Here is a 25,706-nt window from a genome sequence, read left to right as displayed (position 1 = left end):
TCTTCAGGGATCCATGAATAAGCTAGCCTGCTCTGTGTACGATGAAGGACAAGACTGCAAGACAACTTGCCTAACCACATGGTCACATGTCAAGCAGCTGGTTTTGAGTCTCAGTCTTCCACATTCCATTAACCAAAGCAAGTCCCATGACCAAGGAAAGAAGCTATGGGACCAGGAGTGGAGGAAGAAGGAATGGATATTTACTGAACAATAGTCTAGTTACACAATATTCCAGAAATTCATTAAGATGGTTGCCTTTGAAAAAGGAGGTAGGAGTGAAGTGTGAGGATAAAAGGACACAAGGAAATGAGAAGTAAATATGTCTATTGATCCGCTGATGACAATGTTTCATAAACTGTGGATTATGTTTGACTTAAATCTCTGTCCTTATGTTCCAAACAAAATAAGAATCCTTCAATATTTATTGCATGTGTGTGCATCCAATATTAATTAGGGGTGCTGCATTAAGTATTAAGGATTTAAATTATCATGCTTCCTTGCCTTAGAATTTCAAACTTGAAGAGTTGGATATCAAGTAAGTAGAAATGACAAACCATAAAAAAGCTATAAGAAATAAATGTGGGGGATCCCTGGGTGGCACAGCGGTTTGGCGCCTGCCTTTGGCCCAGGGCACGATCCTGGAGACCCAGGATCAAATCCCATGTCGGGCTCCCAGTGCATGGAGCCTGCTTCTCCCTCTGCCTGTGTCTCTGCCTCTCTCTCTCTCTCTCTCTCTCTGAGTGACTATCATAAATAAATTAAAAAAAAAAAGAAAAAGAAATAAATGTTTAGGGTGCTCCAAGGTTAGGAAGTCTGATTTTATCTGGAAGGTCAAGGAATGTTTTGGAAAGCTGAGATCTGAATGATAAAGAGGTGTTTCCAATGCAACATAATATGTCAGTATTTGACCCTAAATAGTCAGAGGAAGAAAAATAATTTTCAAAAACCAAAAGGAGGTAATATTGCCAGGAGTCTGGGGAGGTAAACCTGAGTCAGAACCTATGGAGTCTGGTAGGCCATGACAATATTTCTTGTTTCATCCTAAGAAAAATGGGAAGATTTTAAGGCAGAGTGGACAGGATCACTGATTTCTAGCTCTCACTTGGGTTCATCCCTATTTTTAACTTCCTTTGGGTTTGTGAGTTGGTTTTTTGTGAGGAAAGTTGAATGTGTGCCCACCATTATTTTTAGGAATTTCTAAAATGTATCTAAATGAGGAAATCTTACAAGGAATAGGTAGTCATTTGACATCTTGAGGAGATTGAGTTATGTTTCCTTTTAAGAAACAGATTTCTCAAAAGATTTAATCAAGTAACCCTGAAGCAGACACTTCTTAGGATCTTGAATAAGTATGTTGGTACCACATCTGTAGAAACTGAACTATATGCACATTCTATATTAGCTCAGTGACATCTGCTCGAGGAACATGGCTGGGACAGTGTTGACCCACTAGGCTGTCAACACGTGGTAGTCACTGCAGGTGTGAGACAGCGGGGAGGGGAGAGGAAGAAAGAAAAGCATACATCTCCTCAGGGACCACACGGAGAGTTTGACTTTCCCAGTGTCATTTAAAGATGCCTTAGAAGATGAATGGATAAGGAAGATGTGGTCTATTTATACGATAGAATATTCCTCAGCCATTAGAAACGACAAATACCCACCATTTGCTTCGACGTGGATGGACCTGGAGGGTATTATGCTGAGTGAAGTCAATTGGAGAAGGACAAACAGTATATGGTCTCATTCATTTGGGTAACATAAAAAATAATGAAAGGGAATAAAGGGAAAGGAGAGAAAATGAGTGAAAATGTCAGTGAGGGTGACAAAACATGAGAGACACCTAACTCTGGGAAACAAACAAGGGGTAGTGGAAAGGGAGGGGGCGAGGGGTTGGGATGACTTGGTGATGGGCACTGAGGGGGGCACTTGGCGAGGTGAGCACTGGGTGTTATGCTATATGTTGGCAAATTGAACTCCAATAAAATTGTTTTTTTTAAAAGCCAGAAGGCAAAAAATAAAATAATAAAATAAAATAAAATAAAATAAAATAAAATAAAATAAAATAAAGATGCCTTAGCATCGGTCAGATCCACTAAAAAAGTCATTATGATTGCAAAAAAACAATACTTACCACTTTATAGTAATCCCTAATGCTAAATCATACTTGGGAGGTTTTGTGAATTACACTGTTACAAAATAAATCAGATTAGTTGCTTTTGAAGACATTGGGAAAAAGAATTTTGGAAACCACTTCAGGGAGAAAAATCTTTGTATACTTGAAAACAAATTACTTAATGTTTGTGTATAACGGTAATAATAGGTTTAGTATTCCCTGATATAATGTGATTGCCATTATTACAAAGAAAATTACGTGGGTCTGAATGAGTAATTTCTTGATAATTATGTATATAAGAAAAATTACTAAATCAAGATATCCCCTGATATTAAGAACTTAATTATTTTGGTCCATTATAGGCTCATTGAAATTCCCTATGTTTGCAAGTTTGGAACATCTTTCATACAGACCTGCAATTACTACCTTCTGTAGTAATTATTTATATTCTCACCATCATTAAGTCAAAACATATTGTGTTTAATGCTCACTATAAGAATGGAAGTCAAAAGTAAAAATGGACTAATAAAATAATTGAAATCTTAAGGTTCCACTTTCTTGATATAAATTTACATTGATTCTTCAGATCAATTATACCTACCCTGTCGTTGTACATAAATGTGTTACTTTTGGATGTAAAAAATCTAGTGTCGGCATTATGATGCCAGGTTTTTTGTTTTTTTTGTTTTGTTTTGCTTTGTTTTGTTTGTCTGTCATGTTCCCATCATCTAAAAAACATGCCTGGTTCAGAGTGTATCACCACATTGCTATCCATGTGCTGAATAAACCACCCTTCCAGTAGTATTATCTCATACTAATATTTATTGAGCCTTACATAGTCAAATTTAGTAGATAAAAGGACATTACAATGTTGAAATGCCTTTCACATTTTGGAAACCACACTCTATTTAAATAAGTTCACATACTACCTCAAATCATATTTGGAATGAAGCCTAATACATGAACAAACAAATCAATTAACTCATTTATTAATAGATGTCATTAAATCGTGTCCTTCCTGAGGGCAATTAGGGTTGGCAAACCTCCCAAGTCCTTCAAAGCTATTGACTAATGTCAGCAGGGTTGGCATTTGTGTTTAACCAGGAAAAATGATATTGTACTGCAGTTACTTTGCTTCCTTTAAACCTCATTTCCATGTAAGAGTAATAAAACCATTTTGTTAAATTGGTACTTGGATTTGGTGAAGAATGGAAGCAGATGGCCATTGTCAGGCATGGAGATGTAAACTGATACTTCCTCCCATCCTCCTTGCTTTCAGGGAGATGGCAAACTTGCCAAACTTTGCCTCTGGTTCGGTACAGAGCTTATATCCTCTGCATTTATAGATCTTAGGATACCAATACATGGACTCATGAAGTAATTCTAGTGTCATTTACGGCAGTGTACAATTTGAGAATAAAGTTTTCACGAAAACACCATCCTAATTGGGTGTCTACAACCCCCCCCCCATAAACATGTGCACATTTTAATGAAAATTTTTTTTTACCAATAATTAGCAAAATATTTTGCTTAAATAGACTAATTTATGTCACTTCATAATGATACATCTCTATTTCCATTCTCTTGAGTCTAAGATAAAACATCCAAAATCTTGGCACGTAGCTTGTCACTATAATACTCAAATGATCCCTGTAAACCAGAATACATGTTGAAGGCACATATCCTGTTCATATGTAAGTGCCTACAGTGAGGTAGGAAGTCTACTTGATTATAAACCTGAAGACGTGTGGTCTAGTTCTAGCACCTTCAGTTCATAGCATCCATACGTCTCCTTTATAGCTTTTATCAGAAATGTTAGTAGGCAATTGTGTTTATCCGTGTGCCTTTTGTCCCCAGCCCCTCTGCCCACACACTGTTGTGAGGCCCCTTAGTAGAGAGGCACATCTGTCTTTCTCATCACTGCCTTCATCCTGAGAGATAACTATTAACTATAGATGAGAATCTCTGAGCAGATATTAGTGGGCTTTAAGTTGAAAATATGCCAACAATTTAGCTACTTTCTAAGGTAACTAAATTCTTAGAGGTCCTCCAAGCCACGTACAAAATTACCTATGTCACTATGATCCTCACAGTCACCAAAAATATTACTAAGGATCTCAATCTTGTTCAACAATGGGTTAACCCACAATGTAAGTCGGATTTGACACATTGTGCAATGCAGTTAGTGTAAGAAAACATCATCTGTATCTTAATAATATAGGCCATATGAGGATTTTTTACTGGAGAAATCCAGAGGATTATGTCATTATTTTAAAGGATTGGCTTAACAACAGGATGTATTACAAAATAATTAAAGGAGTAACAGAATATAAGAACAGATGCTGGGAAGTAGGGAAGATATGCTTTATATTTAGCTAGTCCAGAATTTAAAAAAAAATAAAAATTAAAAAATTTAAAACAATTTTGTCATGATGATATTTTCATTTCTGACACACACTGTACTCGAGGATCTTTTCTGAAAGAATGTTTATTCTCCTCCCATCTTCCACTTTGGGGAGCTTTGTTTTCAGAGGCCCATTATTATCTCTTTTCTGAAGTGTCTTCCCCAAACAAAAATCACTGATGTAATCTCTACTTCCTTTCTGCTCTCAAAAAATGTGCACATGGCCATTGTGAGTAGGGACTCAGGTGATGTACATTTTCAACTACAGTGGGTGTCCCACCTACAGTCACTGCCACCATGTAAGTGAGGGACCTAGGTTTGGGCATCCTGTCAGTTCAGAATACACATATGCATAAGTATTGATCATATTTTAAGCATTCACTTAACAAGTCTGTTTTTGTTTTGTTTTGTTTTGTTTTTGTTTTGTTTTTTTTTTTTTGATCTCTTAATGGCAAGGCAGAAAAAAATCATCTGCTCTAACGGAGCTCATAATCAAAGGACAGAGATATACTGCAAATCCACGAATGAGTAAATATGTAACATAAATTCAGATAAGGATACTTAGCCTAAAGAAAATAGAATAAGATTGACTAAAATGGCTTGTGAGGGGGTAGAGGCAGAGGAGGGGTCATCTGGACCTGGATGTTGGGAGGAACTAGCCGCAGAGTGTGATGCCGCAGAGTGAATAACAGAGGAGTATCGGGGTACGTGTGAGCTTGGTGTTTAATGAGGTCATTCTTGCTGAATTACTTTCAATGATCATGAAGAAGGCAGGGATATGAGGTGAACTCTATCTTCCCAATCAGTGTTCTTCTGGTACCCTCAGAACTCAGCTGTGTCTAGTCAGTAAATGTGTTGAATGAATGAATGAATGAATGAATGAATCCTTCATCTAATGAATTAATTCCTATGCTACATAACATAAAAACAAGTTGCTAAGTATGAGCAAAGAGATAATTGATAACATCTTCGATTGCTGATATTTTATATAATTTTTAAATTTATATGTATATAATTTTTAATTTCCATAGTTTCTGTGATGCCACGTCAAAGTTTCCTGCATCCATTGAATGATTAAGTTTCTGCTCATATCATGGTTTTTTTTTTTATTTGAACATTTTGTTTAGGGAAATATATCCCTCTAGAGGAGAATGTGTCACTTACTTGAAAATTGAGGAAAAAAAAATATATATCTCAAGCTCTTGTGGTGAACGGAAGTGACATTAAGAAGGATTGCTGTACCGGCATCTCATTAGTCTTCCAAAATCATGGTTATCTGAAGTCATTCTTGCTCCAATAGATAGATAAGGTCAGCTGAATTTATAGAAAGCACTGTCACAGTAAGTGAGGAGACTGCAAAAAAGCTGTCCTGCTACGCTTCTCACATGTCCTCACTTTCCATAAAATTTTAAGAAGGAACCCATTGTATTGACCCTTCAAAAGACTCCAAGAGTCATAATGACAGGATACTTTATTTTTGCCATCCTTGCCTGCTGAGAAGAGAATATTGCAAAGAATTTTACCATTGTCCTATTGAATTAATGTTGATGTCTTGTTTTGGTTTTGTTCTGTATTCTTTTTTTTTGCAATTTTTTTTCTTTTGACAATATGTCTATGTGGTGGCTAGGTAAATAGAGCCAAATTCCAAAACTGTTTAGTCTTCTTTTTCTATGGGATATTGCATACATATGAGATTGCCCACTGATTTTCTATAAATTATGTTGGACCACATGATTTATAGAAATAGTCTATGTTATAGACCCTTTCCAAAATTTTACATTGCCTGGAATGTCAAAATACATTTCACCTCATGATATTAAAATATCTGTACTAAGGAAGAGACACTGTAGCTTAGTTAGTTGACTAGAGAATAAAATTAAATGAGGTGCCGGGGTGGTTCGGTGGGTGAAGCATCTGCCGTCAGCTCAGGTCATGCTCTCAGGGTCCTGGGATTGAGCCTCACATCAGGTTCCCTGCTCAGTGAGCAATTAGCTGCACCCTTTCCCTCTCCATCTTCCCCTACTCATTCCTGCTAGCTCTCTCTCTCTCTCTCTCTCTCTCTCTCAAATAAATAAATAAAATCTTTAAAATAAAAAAAGAATGAAATTAAATGGATTCCACTATGGCTATCTCAAGTATTTCTTGACATAGACAATTTGTTTTATTCTTTTGAGCCTACAGTTGGAATACATTTCCAAACAACTATGATGAGTAAAGGTGTGGACACGGAGAGAAAAGCAAGGGAAGAATCTTTCAGATGATATGAAAAGAATTAGATCTATCCTGCCAAAGTGAGGCTAGGGGTAAAGCGTTGGCCTTCACAGCTCTGAAGAATTCTAGTCCCTTGAGGAGAAGGAAAGGTCGTTCCCTCACTGCAGGGACAAACAGGTTGGCTTTCAGCAAGGGTGGCCATGAGGAAGAGCCTTTCAGATCATCCAAGTCTTGAAATGCCACCATTGGCTTGAACAACTTTTATGAACTTTCTTTTGCCAAAACCTTTTCAAACTCTGGATGCCATGTCTTTGTGGTGGTATTGCCTAAAGACAAGGGGGCTAACTGGTAACCTCGCAAGACTTCTTTGGTCCTAAATAAAGACCAATACATTCATTTGATCAGAGTACAGGACCAAGAAGTCATCTGCTTATCATTTATAAATCAAACCATAGCCTAGTTTTAATTTACTATGAACTTGAAGAAGATCGTTTTGTAAATTGCTCGCAGTGTTAGTGACTTTATTATAATTTGGAAATGCCATAGAAAAAGAGTCTATTGCCAAAGTAATAAAATGTTAAAAGATTGACGTTTTTATAAAAAGATAGCTCTTCCTTCAGTATTGATGGTCCAAAAATGTCTCTTAATACGCATATAAATGCATACACAGATACAGCATAATGTATGTACTGCTATCTTATTGTGAATTAAAATGCAAAGTAATAAATATTTTCATCTCAACTGTGTGTTTTTATAGTTGGTTTACTGTAAAAAATAAATATGATCAGTGGATTCAACTGGAAAACCAGGAACTTATTGGGAAAATGTATGCATAAACAGGGATCCCTCTATTTCTAGCACAATTTAAATTTTAAGAAAAAACAAACTATTTGGTAAGTAAATATTTATCAAAATCACCAAATAGTTGGGGTCCAAAATTAATATTAATATTTAAATTGGTATTTACTAATTGATAGCTTGAATATCTATATGTCATTTTATATGATAGTTATTGAACTACATAATTCATAAACTCAGTGAGCTATTTCATTTTATTTTTAAAAATACAATTGAGTGAATTTTCTCCATTAGAAAACTTTGATCAGATCTCAAATTTTTAGTGGAATCAAGCATTAGGTGTTTAACAAATAGTAATGATGAATAACATGAAGTGATAAAGTTTACAACGGTCTGGCTTCTTTAAGTATGGTTGAATTTATGAATTTTTACAATGACATTGTTTTCCAGATTAACCGTATTAATTCTAATACTTAAGACTTCTTGGATCCACGTATTTGACCTGATTCACGTCATACATGGCCTAGGGACAATGCTAAGCATGTTAATGGAAGCGTTCCCCAAAGCAATTACCTTTGCCTAATATGTGGCTTAATTATTTAAGCATAAAGTAGGATTTAGGTAAAAAGAGTTTGGAAGTATTTTACACATGTGAGACATAACCCTTCAGAAATACTAAACCTTTTTCTCTTTCCTTTTTATCAGGTAAAGGTGTAAATAAAAATATACTATGGATACATCAGCTTGAGTGAAGGGAGTGTGCTGAGTCTAAGGAACATGCTTTAAGTTCCTGGGTAACTAATTTGTGATTGATGGAAGAGTTTGTTATACCATAGATGGGATGGGTGCTGAATCTAACAGAAACTTGGGAATTCTGTTCCTGAAAGTTTGTTCCGTAATTTTGCCCTTTCTTCCTTCATTCCTCTTCATGGAACACGTGCTGGGGTAACTTCCTGGGCAGGGCCCTAAGGCAGGATTTACTAGGGCTTCCGATTCTAGAGCATGTCTCCCAAGTTACCTTTGCTCAATCTTATGGCTGTTCAATCTCATGGGGAAGGACGCTTGCCTTGAGGAGACCAAGGGTAAATGTCAAGTTGGGTTCATGGGTAATGACTTATGTTTTATGTGTCATGTTTCATTTGAGTGAGAACACTGGAATGTACTAGCTGAGGAAATTCAGCAATGAGCTAACTCTTAAAACCTTGATTTCCTTTTTATAAGGTATGATTACTATTCACACCACCTCTTGGATTTCTTGTCTGCACAAACCTGAGAATGCGTGAATTGCACATTATTTGATCATGTAGTAGAGCACGCGAATGGACCGCCAACAACCCCTGTCATTATCACCATTTTTAAACATTTTTAATTTGATCATATCTGACACACAATGTCAGATGAGCTCAGGTGTATGACAAGTGAGTCACCCTTATAGGTTATGCTGTGTTCACCCCAGTGTCGCTCCCATCTGTCACTACGCGACACTCTCAGAACGATGACATTCCCTACGCTGTGCCTTCATCCCCATGACTTAGTCTATAACCAGAAGCCTGTTTCTCCTGCGCCCTTTCACCCCTTTTGCCCACCCCCCCCCACTGCCTTCCCTCTGGCAGTCATCTGTTCATTCTCTGTATTTATGGGTCTGATTCTGCTTTTTGTTTGTTTATGTTTTGTTTTTCAGTTTCCACAGGCCACTGCATCATATGGTGCTTGCTGTTTCTTATTCTGACATATTTCACTTAGCAGAAAACCCTCTAGGTTCATCCATGTTGTCACAAATGGCATAATATCCTATGGATACATCAGCCTTTTTGTGGCGGAATAATCAGTGGACACTTGACCTGCTTCCACATCTTGGCTATTGCAATTATCCTGCTATAAACATAGGGGTGCATATATCTTTTTGAGTTACTAGTTTTATATTTTTTGGTAATTCCAGTAATGGAAGTTTTAATTTTTGAAGAATCTTCCACACTGTATTCCATAGTGGCTGCACAAGTTTGCATTCCCACCAACAGTGCAGGAGGGCTCCTTTTTCTCCTCATCCTTACCAACATTTGCTGTTTCGTGTGTGTATGTGTGTGTGTGTGTGTGTGTGTGTGTGTGTTTTGGTCATTATGACATGTGTCAGGTGATAGATATCTCATTGTGGTTTTGATTTGCACTTCCCTGATGTTGAGTGTTGTTGAGCATCTTTGTGTGTGCCTTGGCCATCTGTATTCATGTCTTCTGCACATTTTTAATGGTACTATTTGAGGCTTTTGGTGTTCTTTAACTTCTTGATACATTTTGGATGCCAACTAACCCTTTATGTTTTTTGCAATTATCTTCTCCCATTCAGTAGGTTGTCTTTTAGTTTTGTTTATCCTTTCTGTTGCTGTGCAAAAGCTTGTATTCTGATGGCATCCCAATAGTTTATTTTTGCTTTTATTTCCCTTGCTTCGGGAGACATATGTAGAAAAAATGTTGCTAGAGTCAATGTCAGAGAAATTACTGCTGGTGCTCTCTTCTAGGATTTTTATGGTTTGAGGACAAATGTTTAAGTCCATTTTGAATTTATTTTTATATATGGTATAAGAAAGTGGTCCACTTGTGTTCTTTTTCACGTTGCTGTCCAGTTTTCCCAATACCATGCATTGAAGAGACTCTTTCCCATTGCGTATTCTTTTTAAAAAACAAAGATTTATTTATTTGAGAGAGAAAGAGAGAGAAAAAAAACGCACAAGCAGAGGGAGGGGCAGAGGAAGAGGGAGAGAAATCCTCAAGCCAGCTTCCCACTGAGAATGGAGCCTCAACTTGGGCTCGTTTCCAGGACTCTGAGATCATGACTTGAGCTAAAACCAAGAGTCAGATGCTTAACCAGCTGAGCCACTCAGGTGACCCTCCCATTGCATATTTTTACTTCCTTACTCAAAGATTAATTGACCACATAATCATTGGTTTATTTCTGGGCCCTCCATTCTGTTCTATTGATGTATGTGTCTGTTTTTGTAGCAGTACCATACTGTTTTGATTCCTAGAGCTTTGTGTAGTATATTTTGAAATCTGGCGCTATAATGCCCCTGGTTTTGTTCTTCTTTTTCAAGATTGCTTTGTCTATTTAGATCTTCTCTGGTTCTATACACACTTTATGATTGTTTGCTCCAGATCTATGGAAAATACTGCTGGTATTTTGAGAGAGATTGCATGAAATTTGTTGATTGTTGGTAGTATGGCCATTTTGACAATATTTATTCTCCCAATCCATGAGAATAGAATAACTTTCCATTTGTTTGTGTCACCTACAGTTGCTTTCATCAGTGTTTTATAGTTTTCAGAGTACAAGTCTCTCACCTCTTTGGTTATGTTTATTCCTAGGTATTTTATTATTTTTGGTGCAAATGTAAATGGGGCTATTTTCTTAATTTCTGTTTCTGTTATTTCATTATTAATATATAGAAATGCAAAGGATTTCTGCATATTGACTCTGTGTCCTGAGACCTCACTTAATTCATTTATCAGTTGATGATAAATTGTTTTGGTGGAGTCTTTAGGGTTCTATATATAATATCATGCCATTTGTAGATAGTAGGCATTCTACTTCTTCCACAAATTTAGTTGCCTTTTTATTTATTTTTCTAGTCTGATTGCTGTGGCTGGGATTTCTAGTGCTGTACTGAATAGAAGTGGTGAGAATGGACCCCCTTGTCTCATTCCTGATCTTAGGTAGAAACCCCTCAGTTTATGGTTTATATTTTTACATTTCAGGGAAGGTTTACATTTTTAAAGATAATTTTAATAGAGTAGAAGTAGAAGGTCAATTAGTAGGAAAAAGAGTCCACTGGAGGAAACAGGTGGATAGAGGAGATGAGGATGATCCACATTAGGCATGCTTTCATTGAGTTATTCCAGTTGCAGTTTCCAAGAGAAAGAGAAGGGTCAATGGCTATCCCTAGGCTTTCAGAAAGACCAGTTTGGTAAAAGATGGGGCCATTGACCTAAAGTGGAGAATGTATGCATGTAGGAGAGAAAAATCAGGATGCTGGTTTGGGATGCGTTGAGTTAAAAATAAAATATCTAAGTTGATCATTGTATATGTTACTGTGGTGTTTAAAGGATGAATGCAGCCTGAATTAATTGGGAGTTATGAACAAATAGAAGTGGTTTAGAGGTATGAGACTGGACGAGATTGCAGAGGCTGAAAATAGAGGTAGAAAAGGTAGATGTGCCCGGAATTGAGCCTTGGCAGTGTTTTCCTCCAAGAAATTTAGTAGTTCACGTAGTATCTGTTCCAGTTTGTGGTGAAATCTACCACATACTAGCTCTGTGCCTAAATTATTTACTTGAATTCCAGGGCTGGCTTACGCACTGAAAACATTAGGCAATTCTGGTGACACTTTATGTAATTCAAAATACGACCAATGTAAACCCTAATGTAATTGAGGATGTCCAGCAGTTTGACTGTTTTTATTGTAGTCTTTAAAAACTATATCAAATATTTATTTCTCATAAGAAAATGATTTTTTAAATATCTAGACTTATGTTGGTTTATATCTGGGGCAATGCAACATCCTTTCACTCCCTATAAGCCTCAAGTTCATTAACTAAAAATAAAAAAAAATGGGCAGTAGCATATACATGTATCATCTTTAGTATAGTTCTTAGACATAATAAGCATTCAACAAATGTTAGCTCTCATTATTTTACTATTATTGCTCTCATCATCATTACTAATGTTACCCTAAAGGATTGTTGTGAGGATTAATTTATTTATGAAAAAAAACCTAGCCTGTTTAACAACAAAGAGCAGATGGTAAATAGTTTCTGTCTCCTCCACTTCCATACCCGTCCCTCTACTTTACAAGAGTCCTCCATGCTTCATCATTCTCTTAGTGTCAGAGTTCAAATAAGCACAACTAAAGAATATAATTTATAATTGTCACAGAAGGTCCACTGTTCAGCAGACATGGTGTTTAGGTCAGGTGAGAGTCCTATAATTAAAGGAAAATGGAAGAGGAGATGCCCACGACAACCATTAATTTATTCTTTCGCATAAATAATTTTCAATAACAGGGAGTGAAGATACTTCGTTGATTAAGATTGAGTCATCCAAAAGAAACAGAGATTCTGCTGCATTTGAAGCCTAGAGGTGTGAATGCTAAATATGATTTTTCACTTCTAAAGGCCATGCATTTTATAGACCGGTTTGGCACCATATACCTTTTGTTTTAATTCTGTGAAAGTGAATTAATAATATATAATTTCACTTTAGGGATTACCTGCAAGTCGTGTGAGGTACAGAGTGGATGATGTCCAGTTTCCTTATCCTGCCAGTATTTTTGACGTAGAAGAAGATTCTGGAAGAGTAATAACTCGAGTCAATCTTAATGAAGAGCCTACAACAATTTTTAAGGTCAGTGTAGTGTTTCCCTTACTGTGATCTCTTTGATATTGAACATTTGAACGTACACTTTAACCTATGACCATACTTATTTCCATTTTTCTCCTTTTAATGGTTTTTAAATTACAAAATAATGTATGTCCTTCCTTTCCTTCCTTCCTTGCTTCTCTCTCTCTCTCTCTCTTAAATAAAAAGGCTTTAAAAACTAAAAAAACAAAACAAAACAAAACAAAAACAACAACAACAAAACAAAATAATGTATGTTTTTACCACATAGACACTTAGAAAGTACAGGTTAGCGCAAAGAAATAAAAAACACACTTGATATTTCACATCTTGGAGATAACTAGAATTTACCAGTTTAATATCTATTCTTATGATGACATTCCATGAAAATGCAACTATACATATATATGTGTTCAAAAATAATATTATCTTATTATTATATTGCTTTTTATCTTAATAATATTTTGCCCATGACAATAAATATGGTTGATGATATTATTTTCATGTCTGAATGATGTTCTGGTATGTGAATGCACTATTTTTTTGTCTAATACTTTGTTGTTGGATAATTAGCTTTTTTCTAATTTTTTGTTATAATAATATTTGCTTGTGAAACTCCTTGTGCAAATATCATTTGCCACTTATCTGATTTTTTTTCCTTAAGTAGTGAGAGGCAGTATTGTTGGGTCAAATTTCTGGATTCATGATAAATTATACCTCAGGAAAATTTGAAATATTACTACCTTTCACTATTTTCATAAATAATCTATTTTATTAAATGTTTTAGAGTTTCCATTTTCTGTAATTACTTAGAATATTTTTTTCATTGTGAATAAAGCCTTCGACCCTGCATTGAGGAAATGCCCTCATTGTTAAGGGTCAGTGAGTACTGTGCCTCACATAAGCTTACCACTGTTGGGAGCAATTGTTCTGTTTGTAAGGTATTAACCCAAATATAAATCATGGGCCTAAGGATGATCCTTGGTTATGGTTTCATGGTCTAGGTTGAATTGGTTTAAATTAGTAGACGGAAGCATCCAAAATTATGCACATTCCAGAGAAACACATAATATTGAAAATATTTAACATTTCTTAAGTAGAAGAATTATTCTTGACATGATATACTTTATCCAAAAAAGATCAACCGTAAACAACATTGTAGTAATAAATATCATTACTTGAGATGTCTTCAAACAAAAGCTTTTTTCTGCAGTTAGCATCATTTGAACAGCTTCTACTATACAGTATGAACTTGGTTTTATATACTTTTAAGAGAGTATATATCTGAGTGTGTTAAACTATAAAGGCTTGCAGTTTTATCCTCCAGAGTGAAGTATTTCTGCCCTATAATCTTGCAGACAATTAATTTGCTGGAAAAATTAATTTCTTTTTATAAGAAAGCTAATTAGCTTTTTGCTATTGATGTGACTGAATTTAACACTTTTTAAATAAGTGTCTGTGCTCATAATGGCACATGTTTTTACTGTAGGCACCAGTGGGACTGTGGAAGAGAAATCTGTTTAATCATTGGAGAGATGTAGTATCCTACACCTGTTTTGCTGGGTGCTCTATCATGGGGTTAGTAACTCCACTTTGAGTTTTCTTGTCTCAGAAATGAAAATAAAACCTCCACCTGGTGGGACTGTTGTGAAGAGTAGGTGAGAATATATGTAACGTACCCTAAGACAATGACTACTGCCTGGAAGACAGCGAGGAAATGATCATCACTCCCCCTCCTGGACCAGGCAGACCAATAATTAAAAACGATGCTTTATATTTAAAAAATGATGCTTTATTTTCTTCTTATTAATATTCTTTAACATGATTTTTTATTACTTTTTAAGCTGGTGGTTGTTGCTTTTGACGATGGTGAGCCTGTGATGTCCAGCAGTGCCACAGTGAAAATTCTCGTCTTACATCCTGGAGAAATCCCACGCTTCACACAAGAGGAATATAGGTATTGATTCCTATTGGCTTTTGTAATATGTAAAGGTTTTTTGTGCTGCTTTGTTTTGAGCCCTCCAGACTAATTCAATATGAATTGATCAATGAAGTGGCCTTCCAATTATAAGTTTTTTTTCTAAATTAGCATAGTATTACATTTATTTAAAAAGTTAGTATGGTTAAAGTAATTTAGCCTAAAAATACCAGTTTTAATAATGTTTAGTGAATAATGGATCCTTTAAAAATGATTAACGTGTTGGGGCACTTGGGTAGCTCAGGTCGTTAAGCGTTTGACTCTCGATCTCGGCTCAAGTTGTGATCTCAGGGTCATGAGATCTAGACCCTTGTCAGGCTTCATCCTCAGCACACAGTCTGCTTGTCCCTCTCCCTCACCCTGCTTGTACTCTCTTTCCTCTCTCTAAAAGAAATAAATAAAATCTTTAAAAATAACTAATGCAATCTTTGAAATATACAACATTATATTTTGGGGTTTAAACTGCACCTTATTAATGATCCCAATAGTGGGAAGTAGTAGATATTTAGTTTCTTGTTATTACCAGATACATAATTTGACATGAATCTGAAATGATATTTTTTGTATAACCAGGGAAGAGAAAGTAAGGATGTACGTGTACGTTTATGTGTATAATATATATTATATGTATAGCTATAGAGCTAGTGTCTCAAGTCGGGTTTCTGTAACAAAATATCACAGACTGAGTGGCTGAAACAGAAGTTTATTTTCTCACAGTTCTGGAGGCTGGAAGTCTGAGGTCAGGGTGGCAGCATGGTCGGGTTCTGGTGAGAGCCGTCTTCCTGGCTTTGTGGATGGCTGCCTCCTTGTTGAGTCCTCACACAGAGGAGAATGAGAGAAAGCAAGATCTCTGCTGCCTCTTCTTGAAAGGGCATCAATCCCAAGATTAGGGCCCCACCCTCATGACCTCATCTAAACCTAATTACCTCTCAAAGGCCTCATCTTTAAATACCATGCCATTGAGGGTTAAGGACTTCAAAATATCGATTTTTAGGGGGACACAATTCAGTCCACAGCATGCACGTAGATAGATGATGATAGATAGATAGATAGATAGATAGATGATAGATAGATAGATAGATAGATAGATAGATAGATAGATAGATGAATAAATAGAGGGACATGCAGATACATAGATGCATAAGCAGTCAGATATTCTTAGGAAGTGAAGAATTTATTTAAAAAATAATTAAATTTATTTTATTTTATGTTTGCTTCATGAATGCATATGAGTGAAAGATTTATAATGGGTTCCTGAAAATATAGTAGATCTTTCTTTCATGATACTGTTTTGAGTTAAAACATGAATATTCTTGTATTAGAATGTGAGAACCCATAAGAGATAGTTTTCCCACAAACATTTGAAGGAGACTCACTACATACTACATATTTACTATTTACTTATTTTGGACATAGCATTAAAAAGCATCTAGGCATGGTGCTCCAGGGGGCTCACAGCCATGAGTGGAAACTACACAAATGAAAAATAACAATACTATTCGAAGACACAATAATAGAACCTCACTGTGCAGGGGAAGTGTGCTAGAGAAATGTTTCACTGGATCTAAACATGAACAACATCGTTTTAAGCCGTTTCTTGAAAAGAAAATATGGTTTAGCCACTCTGCAAAAATACGGAAGGCATGTTCCATGCCAAAGAATTAGTACATATAGAAGTAAACAATATGGGAGGATGTATTGATTTCTGGGATATTTTCATAGTTTAGTCTGCGCAGAGACAAATTAGGCATTACATAATGATACTATCTAAGGCTCAAGAAAAATGAAGATTTCATAGAATATTTGATCATATTCTAATATTTAGATTTTCATTGCTTTGATAATTTTTGGGTTTTTTTGTTTTTTGTTTTTTGTTTTTGTTTTTGCTTTGATAATTTCTAAGAACTACCTAAGCATTGTTAAGTTAGAGCCAGGGCTAAGATCCTGGGAGAGGAGGCGAGTGATGTCTGGAAACATTTACCACACTGAACCATGTAGTGTTTTCCTTTTATAAAAAGCTGCCTTGGGCACCTGGGTGGATCACTTGGTTAAGTGTCACACTCTTGGTTTCGGCTCTGGTCATGATCTCGAGATAGTGATCTCAGGGTTGTGGGATCAAGCCCAAGTAGGGCTTTATGCTCAAAGGGGATCTGCTGGAGATTTTCTCCCTCTGCCCCTCTCCCACCTCATGTGTTTCACTCTGTCTTTCTAAAACAAATAAATAAAACCTTTCAAGGAAAGCTGCCTTTGCAATATCCAAGCAGTACATAGCACACATATGTAAACCACTGAGATGTAAACCATATTTAAAACAGGAAGAATCCTCATTCAGTCCGTTTGAAAGACCATTTTCTTCCTCTGTCCATAGTTAACCAATCCTTTCCTCTTTTGTTGGCATGGCAACTGTGAACTCCAGTTCCTTGCTATGGGATGCGCAGTCTTCTGCTTCTAGCGACCTTCCCTGAATGTGTTCATCGTGGCTTCTCAAGAACCAAAGTGGACACATAAAGTCACTGTGTTTCTCACCAACTTAGCTGGATTTGATGCTCACAAAAGATGTACTTACTATTCAGAGTGGGTCCAAAAATCCCTCTGAACCAAAGGCCCACGTGTGTTCCTCCAGAGTTCTCATCCCATCCAGGCCTTCCTTGGAGGCGCCAGAGAGGGAAGGGGTGGTGGTGCCCAACACTGTCCCTCTGAATAAGCTCAGTAAATGGTGTCCCTTTTCTCCTAGCTTGCATCCGCAGCTCATTCCTACTAATAGCAATGTGCCTCCAGACTTCCGCGGCACATTGCTTGTTAACTCTTTCGGCTAAAATATTGTGGCAGTAAAGCCAAGGTCATAGATCTCATCGGGGCTTTGCTCATTTAGCTTTCTTTTTTAAATTGCCTTATTTATGCCACTTTTAAAAATAAAAATGTTTTGTTCAATGCATAATTTACCGTTTCTTACCTTCTCTGCATCCAACTACTAGCTGCAAATAGATTCTATTAATAAAGTTGTTAACTTAGAGAAGAAGAAAAAAAAAAAAACCCTGCCAATTACTTGGTGCTAAAATTAAGAGGAGTCACATGAATGCATGTGGAAGAATTTTTGACCTTCTGGAAGAACATTTCTAACATTTGCAAATACTGCCCTTGACGATCCCCGTCCATTTGTTACCCTGATACATAAAGGCAATTAGGTAATCTAGTTGCATCCTACGGTTTATGAAGAAAGTCCTAAGAAGTGATTTAATTGCTATAATGAATGCAGCAGGACTTGGGCACTGAGCAAGATTGTTTTCTTTTTTATCCGATTCTTAGAAAACTTGAATAATAAAAAAGCCATATCAAACATTAGCAGAAGACACTATTTTGAGTAAGTCCCAATAATTGAATTTAAATGTTTAAGGAAGCTTACATTTGACCTAAAGTATGGAATGAATTATTGAAAATAAATAAAAGGTCTAGGGCTAATCATAATCAATCACCTCTCCGTGCCCTTGAAGGTTTTTGACGTATACACCAGAGTCTGGATGCCTCCCAGTCCTTTCTTCGCTCTCCTGGACACCCAGCTAGACTTCATTTCCCAGCCCCACTTGCTCGGTGGAGCCCTGGGGCTGAGTTCTGGCCAATAAAATGTGGAACAGTCTGTCCTGCACTGCTTCTCGGCCTGATTTAACCTTTCCCCATATGGCCCCGTATGGATGGGTGAAGTGGAGACCCTTGGGACCCATATGTTGACAACTGTACAAATATAATATGAGAGGAGCCTGGGCCTCTGAATCACACACTGGAAGAGTGCCACCTAACTAGGGAATGCCCTAAATATATATAAATATTTTTTTCTCCAAAATCACTTATTTCCTCGGCTGGATGCCCATAACTCCCGGAGATGCTAAATGATGCTATCAGACCTGGATTCCCTTGTGCTGGAGTCAAAAGGCAGCAGAATGTGCCACTTGGGCATAGAGAATATTTTGAGCTGAAAGTGCTTAAAAAATAGCAGCTGTAAGAAGGACATTCTAATCTCCCCTTTCCTTCTCAAAAACAGGACCTATAAACTCTCATATGAAGGATGCCCTCTCTGTACCAGGAAGAAAAACACATTCTTTAATGAGCGGTCGAAGCCAAGAGAAGTGATATAGACAGGCCTTGTTAAAACAATTCACAGCTCTCTTTAGCCTCCTTCCATAGTTTACTTTTCCACAATTGCCTGTCTTTGCTCATCCTACTACAGAAGTATGTGGGTTTTGCCACATGCAGGGGTCTTCATTTCCTCACGAGGGCTCTCATGTCATGCACACTTATATAAATGTGTATGTTTTCTACTACTCTTCTGACTTAATGTCAGTTTAATACTTAGACGTGGCCTAAAATCCCTGGCAGGGTGGAGGTAACATTTTACTTCCATTACAGAATTGCTCCTGGTGGAAAAACTTTCTCAGGTGATCAGTTCTCGGGGGAGACACCAAATGATAAGCGAGATTTCTGTCCCTGGTAGGGTAGGGAAAGGATGCTCATGGGTTGCAGATGGAAAGCCGTGATCCAAGGTAAGTGACACTGCAAGCCGAGGTACATACCATGTTTACGTCTACGTCTCAGGAATGCCTTCATTTCAATATTGACTCTTGGGTTCCTTATGAAAAACTAATTTTCAACAAAGGACTAGGTGTGAAGAAAGACTCTAAAGATAAAATATTCATTTATTGTAGAATATCGAACTGGATTCTTCAACTGATCCCCTCCCGTAACCCAATTATCTTGTGTTTGGAACAGTGAATCATTAAATCTTTAAATGTTGGCTAATAGGATTCGTTAGGGTAGGTTATGCTTCTATTAAAACAAACAAACAGACAACAACCTTGTATTAGAATAGTTTCATGAATAAGAAACCATGCATTTTGGCTCACATGGGAGTCTAAAGTGAGTGTTTCAGGTTGGTAGTAGCTCTTCATGCTGCCATCAGGGACCCAAGCCAATTTAGGGTCTTCCATCCTCAAGATTGTGTTTCAGAATTATCCCAGTGATTGCCATTTTAGTCCCCGGAAAGGCAAAAAGAGAAGAAATCCACATCCAGAGATTTCTGGAGTCAAGTGAGGAAGGCCTGCAAATTTTACCTCCACTCATATTCTTTCTCAAAAGTCCAGGCAAATGTCCAGAGCTAGCTCTGAAAGGGCAGACAGATGCTTCTCTTGCTACGTAGCTGCACCTCCCTTCCACGTCTCTTACTGAGGTAAAAGGGAAAATAGTGTTGGTAGAGAATTACTACATTAAATGTGTAGTTTTAGACAAGTTACAGATTTTCATTACTGCAGTCATTTTAAGATGACTTGGTTTTTATTAGGAATATACAAGATTGGGTACATGAAACAATGATGGAATAGTTCAGAAACATTTCTGTTTTTAAATATGTACTGGTGAAATAGATTGGATTCTTCTTAAAGTAGCAAGAAAAGAGAATGCGTACCTTTTTTTGTTTGAATTCAAAGAAAATCTCAGATGGCTGTTTTTGGATGTTTTAAATTATTTCTAGTGATTTCAGCATATCAAATGTTAATATTACATATTTGAAACCAAACCTTTCTGGACTTTAAGCTGACGTTTGGTTACCTGATTATAATTCATTATTCTGTCCATGTTCCGGAGGAGTGTAATTGTCTTAATTACAAGGAAAAAGAAAAGGGAAAAAAGGGGAAAAGGAAAAAGAAAACATTGTGGCAGAGTGTGAGAGTTACGAGCTGTCAACTCGCTTTATAGAGACCATCAAAGAGATGTGAGAGGAGGCATTTACTATTTATTAAAACATTTTCCAATGTGCCAGTTCTACACTGAGAAACAAAATCCATTATTCTCTCCACAGAATTAAAAACGTTTAAATATCGAGCTACTGGTAATTGCCAGGTTGCTCGAGTGCAAAAATAGGTCTACTGCCTTTTCTGAAATCATAAAAGTACAAGTGGGAAGCAACAAATAGCAAACATCATAGCAAATCCTTTAATATTTACTGACAGAGAAGCCTCCTTGACTTCCAGTGACATTTTTGATGAAGGATAACTCGCAGGTTAGCTAACCAATGTTGAAAGTGCAGTTTATCAAAAAACAAAACCCTCCTTTCACATATTCGGTTATGTCTCTTGTTTCCTAGTCCTACCTAGAAACTTCCTCGCTTTCTCCTAATGGTTCTTTGAAAAAGAAATAATGAAGTTTGTAAAATTACTCAAGGGTTTCACAAAGACCACTCTATATTAAGGGAAAAAAAAACAAACAAACATAGGCTTTCAAGACTAGAAGACAAATTTCTCACATTCTTTTCTTGTTTATAATTTGCAATATTGGAATGCTTTCTGTGTGTTGAAAGAAGACTTAATTTTGGTTTTCCTCAAATCCTGTGAACTGAAGTTGTTCCTTGATGGGCCGACCTCAAGTAATTAATCCCATAATGAGAAAGTTATTTGCCCCATACAGTTATATGGGTACTTTTACAATGGCCAGATTGACGGTACTTCCTAAGGTAACTGTGTGCTTATTTCTCTCTGGTCCCTTTGGTGGTTGTAATACTTGAAACACTTATTATGCTCATTTCATGCCCACTTCAAGTTCCCCTTGAGTCATTTAATTAGGTTAAATGGAGAATCAAGACATCAATTTGCTTCATCTGCTTGTCATTGGATGAACACTTCTATTTTCCAGAAAACACTGAGTTCTTCTCAAAATTTAGAAAAGTATGTAGCTCCTCAGACTGTGTAATACTCCTTTCTACAACTATAAACAAGCATTTGTATTATTTAGAAGCGCACACACAACCCGTAATTTCACAGTTTCACAAATTTGCATTTTCATGTATCATTCCTGTTCATGTGGGTTTTCCAGTCTATCTTTCTGACAGACAAGGAAATACTAGAAATTTCAGTCTTTGAGTTTACAGCCCTCAAATCATCATTTTTCATTCTTATTCTTCTCCCTATCCTTGAAACAAATTTCTTAAAGAGTCTACAGCACCTCTTAATCCTTTGTTTTTAAAACACCTCTCCCTTCTCAAAAATGTCTTCAGCTGGATTTTTTTTTCAGTGAATTAAGTCCAACTATTAGCGCTTCCCTTACTACCTCACGTAAGTGATTATTTTTGAGTTATTACTTTTCAGGTGATTAAGTATCTCTATATCCATATACAATCTTGTATCTTAATTTAAACCACTTCCCACAGCCAGATTGGCATTGGAAGCAGAATAAAAGGGTTAATATTAATAAGAATTCTATTTTCAAAGTCATATCATGTAATAGACAAAAGAGACTAAAGGAATCATTTAATAAGCCTAATAGTTTAATACTTGCTTTTTCTAATATCCCTGCCACAAAGTTGACTAGTCTCTTTTTCAGTTGCAAGGAGCCCATCTCTTCAATCTTTAGGGAGTTATGGATATTGCAAAGTTATTCCTGATGCTGATATTATTATTTTAATTAATTTTACCTCTTTTAAATTATATTCTATGCATTTCTCTCCCTGCCTTCATAAATTTTGGCATTCACTTCCTCTTTCGAGTAGCATAACTGTGTCAGGGAAGAAAATTAACTTCCCTTCTACCCTTCTGAGTTCTTAGCTGAGATCCCTGTAATAAAAGAGTAACAAAAGGAAAACAAAAAGAAGTTTAATAACATGTATACTTCATGGATACATGGAAGACACCAGGAAAAGTGAGTAACTCAAAATGGTGGCTTTAGAATTCAGGGTTAAATATCCTCTTAACAGGGGCAGCAAAGGGGGGAATTTAGGTCTCTCAGGGGAGAGTAGGTGGTTTTTAGGGAGGATGAGTTGGGTTCTTAGAAGAATCGATTTCAGATATGATTGTGGTAAGGTTTGTCTGGACGTGGTCTCTCCTTCAGATGTCCTCTCCTGTGGTCACTTAATTTCCCTGGTCAGTGAAACTCCTGGGGATGGAATCGTTAGCAACTGAGTTCCTTTTGGAGGGATTGTCTTTAGGCAGATGAGGGGAGCTCAGAGAAAGCATCTCCCTGCACTTGGTATTTTTGAGTGCTTATGGCTCAAATAATCAATATACCAAAATGGCATATTTTAGGTGACGTGTCCTCAACTCCTATGGTTATATTTTGAAGTGGCATATTCTGCTGCCCTTTAATTGAAACTGAGCTAAACTTCTAACTTAAGACAGGTGACAGATAATGCCCTTCTATCAATTATTAGCAGGTATCTTGACAAAGATTGTTCTTTTTTTTTTTTTTTGACAAAGATTGTTCATATTGAGAAAAAGAATTCTGTGAACTTGGCTTTATCTTCCATTAAGGTGGGAAAAAAAAGAGTGATATTAACCATCGAGTTGCTGATCTGAAAGATACATTAAATCCAGTTTCTTAAAAAAAAATCCAGTTTCTTATACTAGTTTATTATATATTACAACATGTGACAAACTCCTCTATCTTGTTAAAATATTTAAATAATGGCTAATTATAACCCCCAAGATTTTCTTTATTGTCTCTATGTAAATTAATGTATATTAAGCCTATTCAATTCATTCATCTTTAATATATCTGTATGTTAATACTTACTTTATCCTATATTAAAATTCTATATTAACATCTTTTAAATGTCATTATTTTCCCCAGAAATGGTTTTCTAAATGCTCATGGATATTTTAAATTTAATTCATATCTCTTAAAATGCAAATACTCCTTTTTAAAATTTAGTCCCCTTGTTCTGTGTTTGTTTTAGTTCCTCCTCTGACAATTAGACATCAAGATGAGATGTAACAAGTTCTTTAGGGAAAATACTGAGGTGGGAGAAATGAGGAGAAAGTAGAGTAAGGCTAGAGAATTTTCAAAGCACATTCATTCTTACCCCAAGCAAAGAAGAGGGAGAGAGGTTTGCGTAGAACATCCTAGGTGAGTGTGCCATTGAAGAGACTGCTGTGTCATTTAAATAAGTTCTGCATGATGATCCAGGAGCCCTCAAACCATAGTCAGATGTGAGGGTAGTTCAAAATCTCCCAGGAGGGGATCTACCTTAACCTCTCTGCTTTTCTCAGGATCTGCAAGCAGCCCGTAGGAAGCATGACTTGCATAGAAACACAGTGGTAGACTTCAGACCACAAAAGAACCTTGGTCAATGTGCTTCCTATAATTGGACATCTGTGGGGCACACTCCCATTGCCACTGAATGGCCATATCTGATAAGAGTCAGTTATCTACTTGGATCTCCTGGAAAACAGTCATAGTGTCATATTCCGAAAATACATTTTATACGTTTTTCACTTAATCCAGACAGAAATGTCAAAATCCTAATAGTAGTTCAAACACATATTACTTAAGAATAGATTGACTCCTGTATGTCAAGTGAGTTAGCATTGGAAGAATATTTGACCTTCATCCCAGGATGATGGACTAAACACAAAGGGACTCACTTGTCCTCGGTTCTAGAGGTAAATATCATGGAAAGGTCAGCGTGTCTGGAATAGATCATGGAGTCTAAATGTGAATATTGATTTTGAGTGGGAAATGCAATACCTCACACAATTTATCAAAAATTTTACCGAAGACAATTATTTACAAATTTTCCAAACAAATATGCTATCAATATAGACATACTTTGGGTATTCATTTAAAATGGAAGTATATCAACATTGATTATTAAACTTTGCATGATTTAATGCCACATTTATATTCATTTTTAGGGATTTGTGTATTTTTTAATGTAATTTCCATAAAAACAGAAACTTAAAATTTATATTTGTATGTATACCAAATAGAAGGGGCAAATGTTGCTAAGGTATTTTTATTAACCTCTTGAACAAGTTGATATTTGCTAACTCTTGGAAAAATATTGAGTCATATTTAATTTCCAGTATTATTCAAATTTAATATAGTAAATCCAAAATAAGAATATTGCACATATAAATATCTTGACATCTTATAAAAATTCAAATACCTTGAATAAAATAATCATCTTTTCAGTTTCCTTATTAAAATAAAAAATTGATACTCTGCTGATCAGCTTGAATTAACCTTGTGACAAATGACAATGCAAAAATTTAAATACAACTTATATTTAAAGTAAGTTTGAGGAGGCTCTTATTGAAGAATAAAAAAGAGTAGATTTTATAAAGAACGGAAAAGGATTAATAGTCTATCTCCTGATATGCAAAAACAGAGAGAAAGCGTAATTTAAAATCCAGAAATCCATTTTTATATACTATAAAAAAATGAAAACAATGTTATCAGAATGGCCAAGGAAATGGTGAGTGAGCAGTTCTAGTTAGCATCACATTATTCAAGAGAATTAAAATTACCTATATTGAAGAACATTGCCATTATTCTTACATAAACCACACAAGTTTGGACTTGGGATTTTGAGAAGAGATTCTTTTCTTAAATCAGTAAGTACAATAGTTTAGGGAGAACTATTCATCGTGGTTTCAAAAAAATGAAAAAAAAAGAAAAAACTATTAATATTAAATAAATCCACTTGCAGATAGCCTTACTTGTTTGCTCTAGTGGTTTACTGTTTAATTTAGATTTATTGTCCAATATGAGAGTTGACTTTACCTGAAGATAACATTTCCTGTCTTTTTATGGCACTACTAAAATCTTGCCTCAAAGATAATAGATTTTGGGTCTATTGAAAGAGTGACTCTGGCAATCCTTCATTACAGCTTTCACAGGCTCCCCCTACATCCACCTGGAGTATAATTCTCCTTCACGTATTCAAGGTTATGGTAGAGTCTGACATCTGCTCGCAGAGCAGAGTGAAGCCAGTCTACCAGCAACAGAGGACACAAGTGTGAGCAGTGTAGAGTTTGAAACAAGTTTTCCCATACAAAGA

At 36.2% G+C, this 25,706-nt stretch overlaps 1 protein-coding gene across 2 annotated transcripts in view; it reads left to right on the top strand.

Annotated features, from left to right (window-relative positions):
* The window catches only part of PCDH15 (protocadherin related 15), an 869,139-nt gene that overhangs the window by 699,466 nt on the left and 143,967 nt on the right, over positions 1 to 25,706 (top strand). For both annotated transcript variants that reach the window (XM_077874888.1, XM_077874887.1), the window contains exons 23-24: positions 12,778 to 12,918; positions 14,757 to 14,869. In XM_077874888.1, the coding sequence (XP_077731014.1) occupies positions 12,778 to 12,918; positions 14,757 to 14,869 (254 nt within the window). The remainder of the gene's footprint in view (positions 1 to 12,777; positions 12,919 to 14,756; positions 14,870 to 25,706) is intronic.

Source organism: Canis aureus, chromosome 27 (assembly GCF_053574225.1).
Source record: "Canis aureus isolate CA01 chromosome 27, VMU_Caureus_v.1.0, whole genome shotgun sequence".
Classification (NCBI taxonomy): domain Eukaryota; kingdom Metazoa; phylum Chordata; class Mammalia; order Carnivora; family Canidae; genus Canis; species Canis aureus.
The sequence above is the reverse complement of the archived record's forward strand: the minus strand, read 5'-3'. Positions and strand labels throughout refer to the sequence as shown.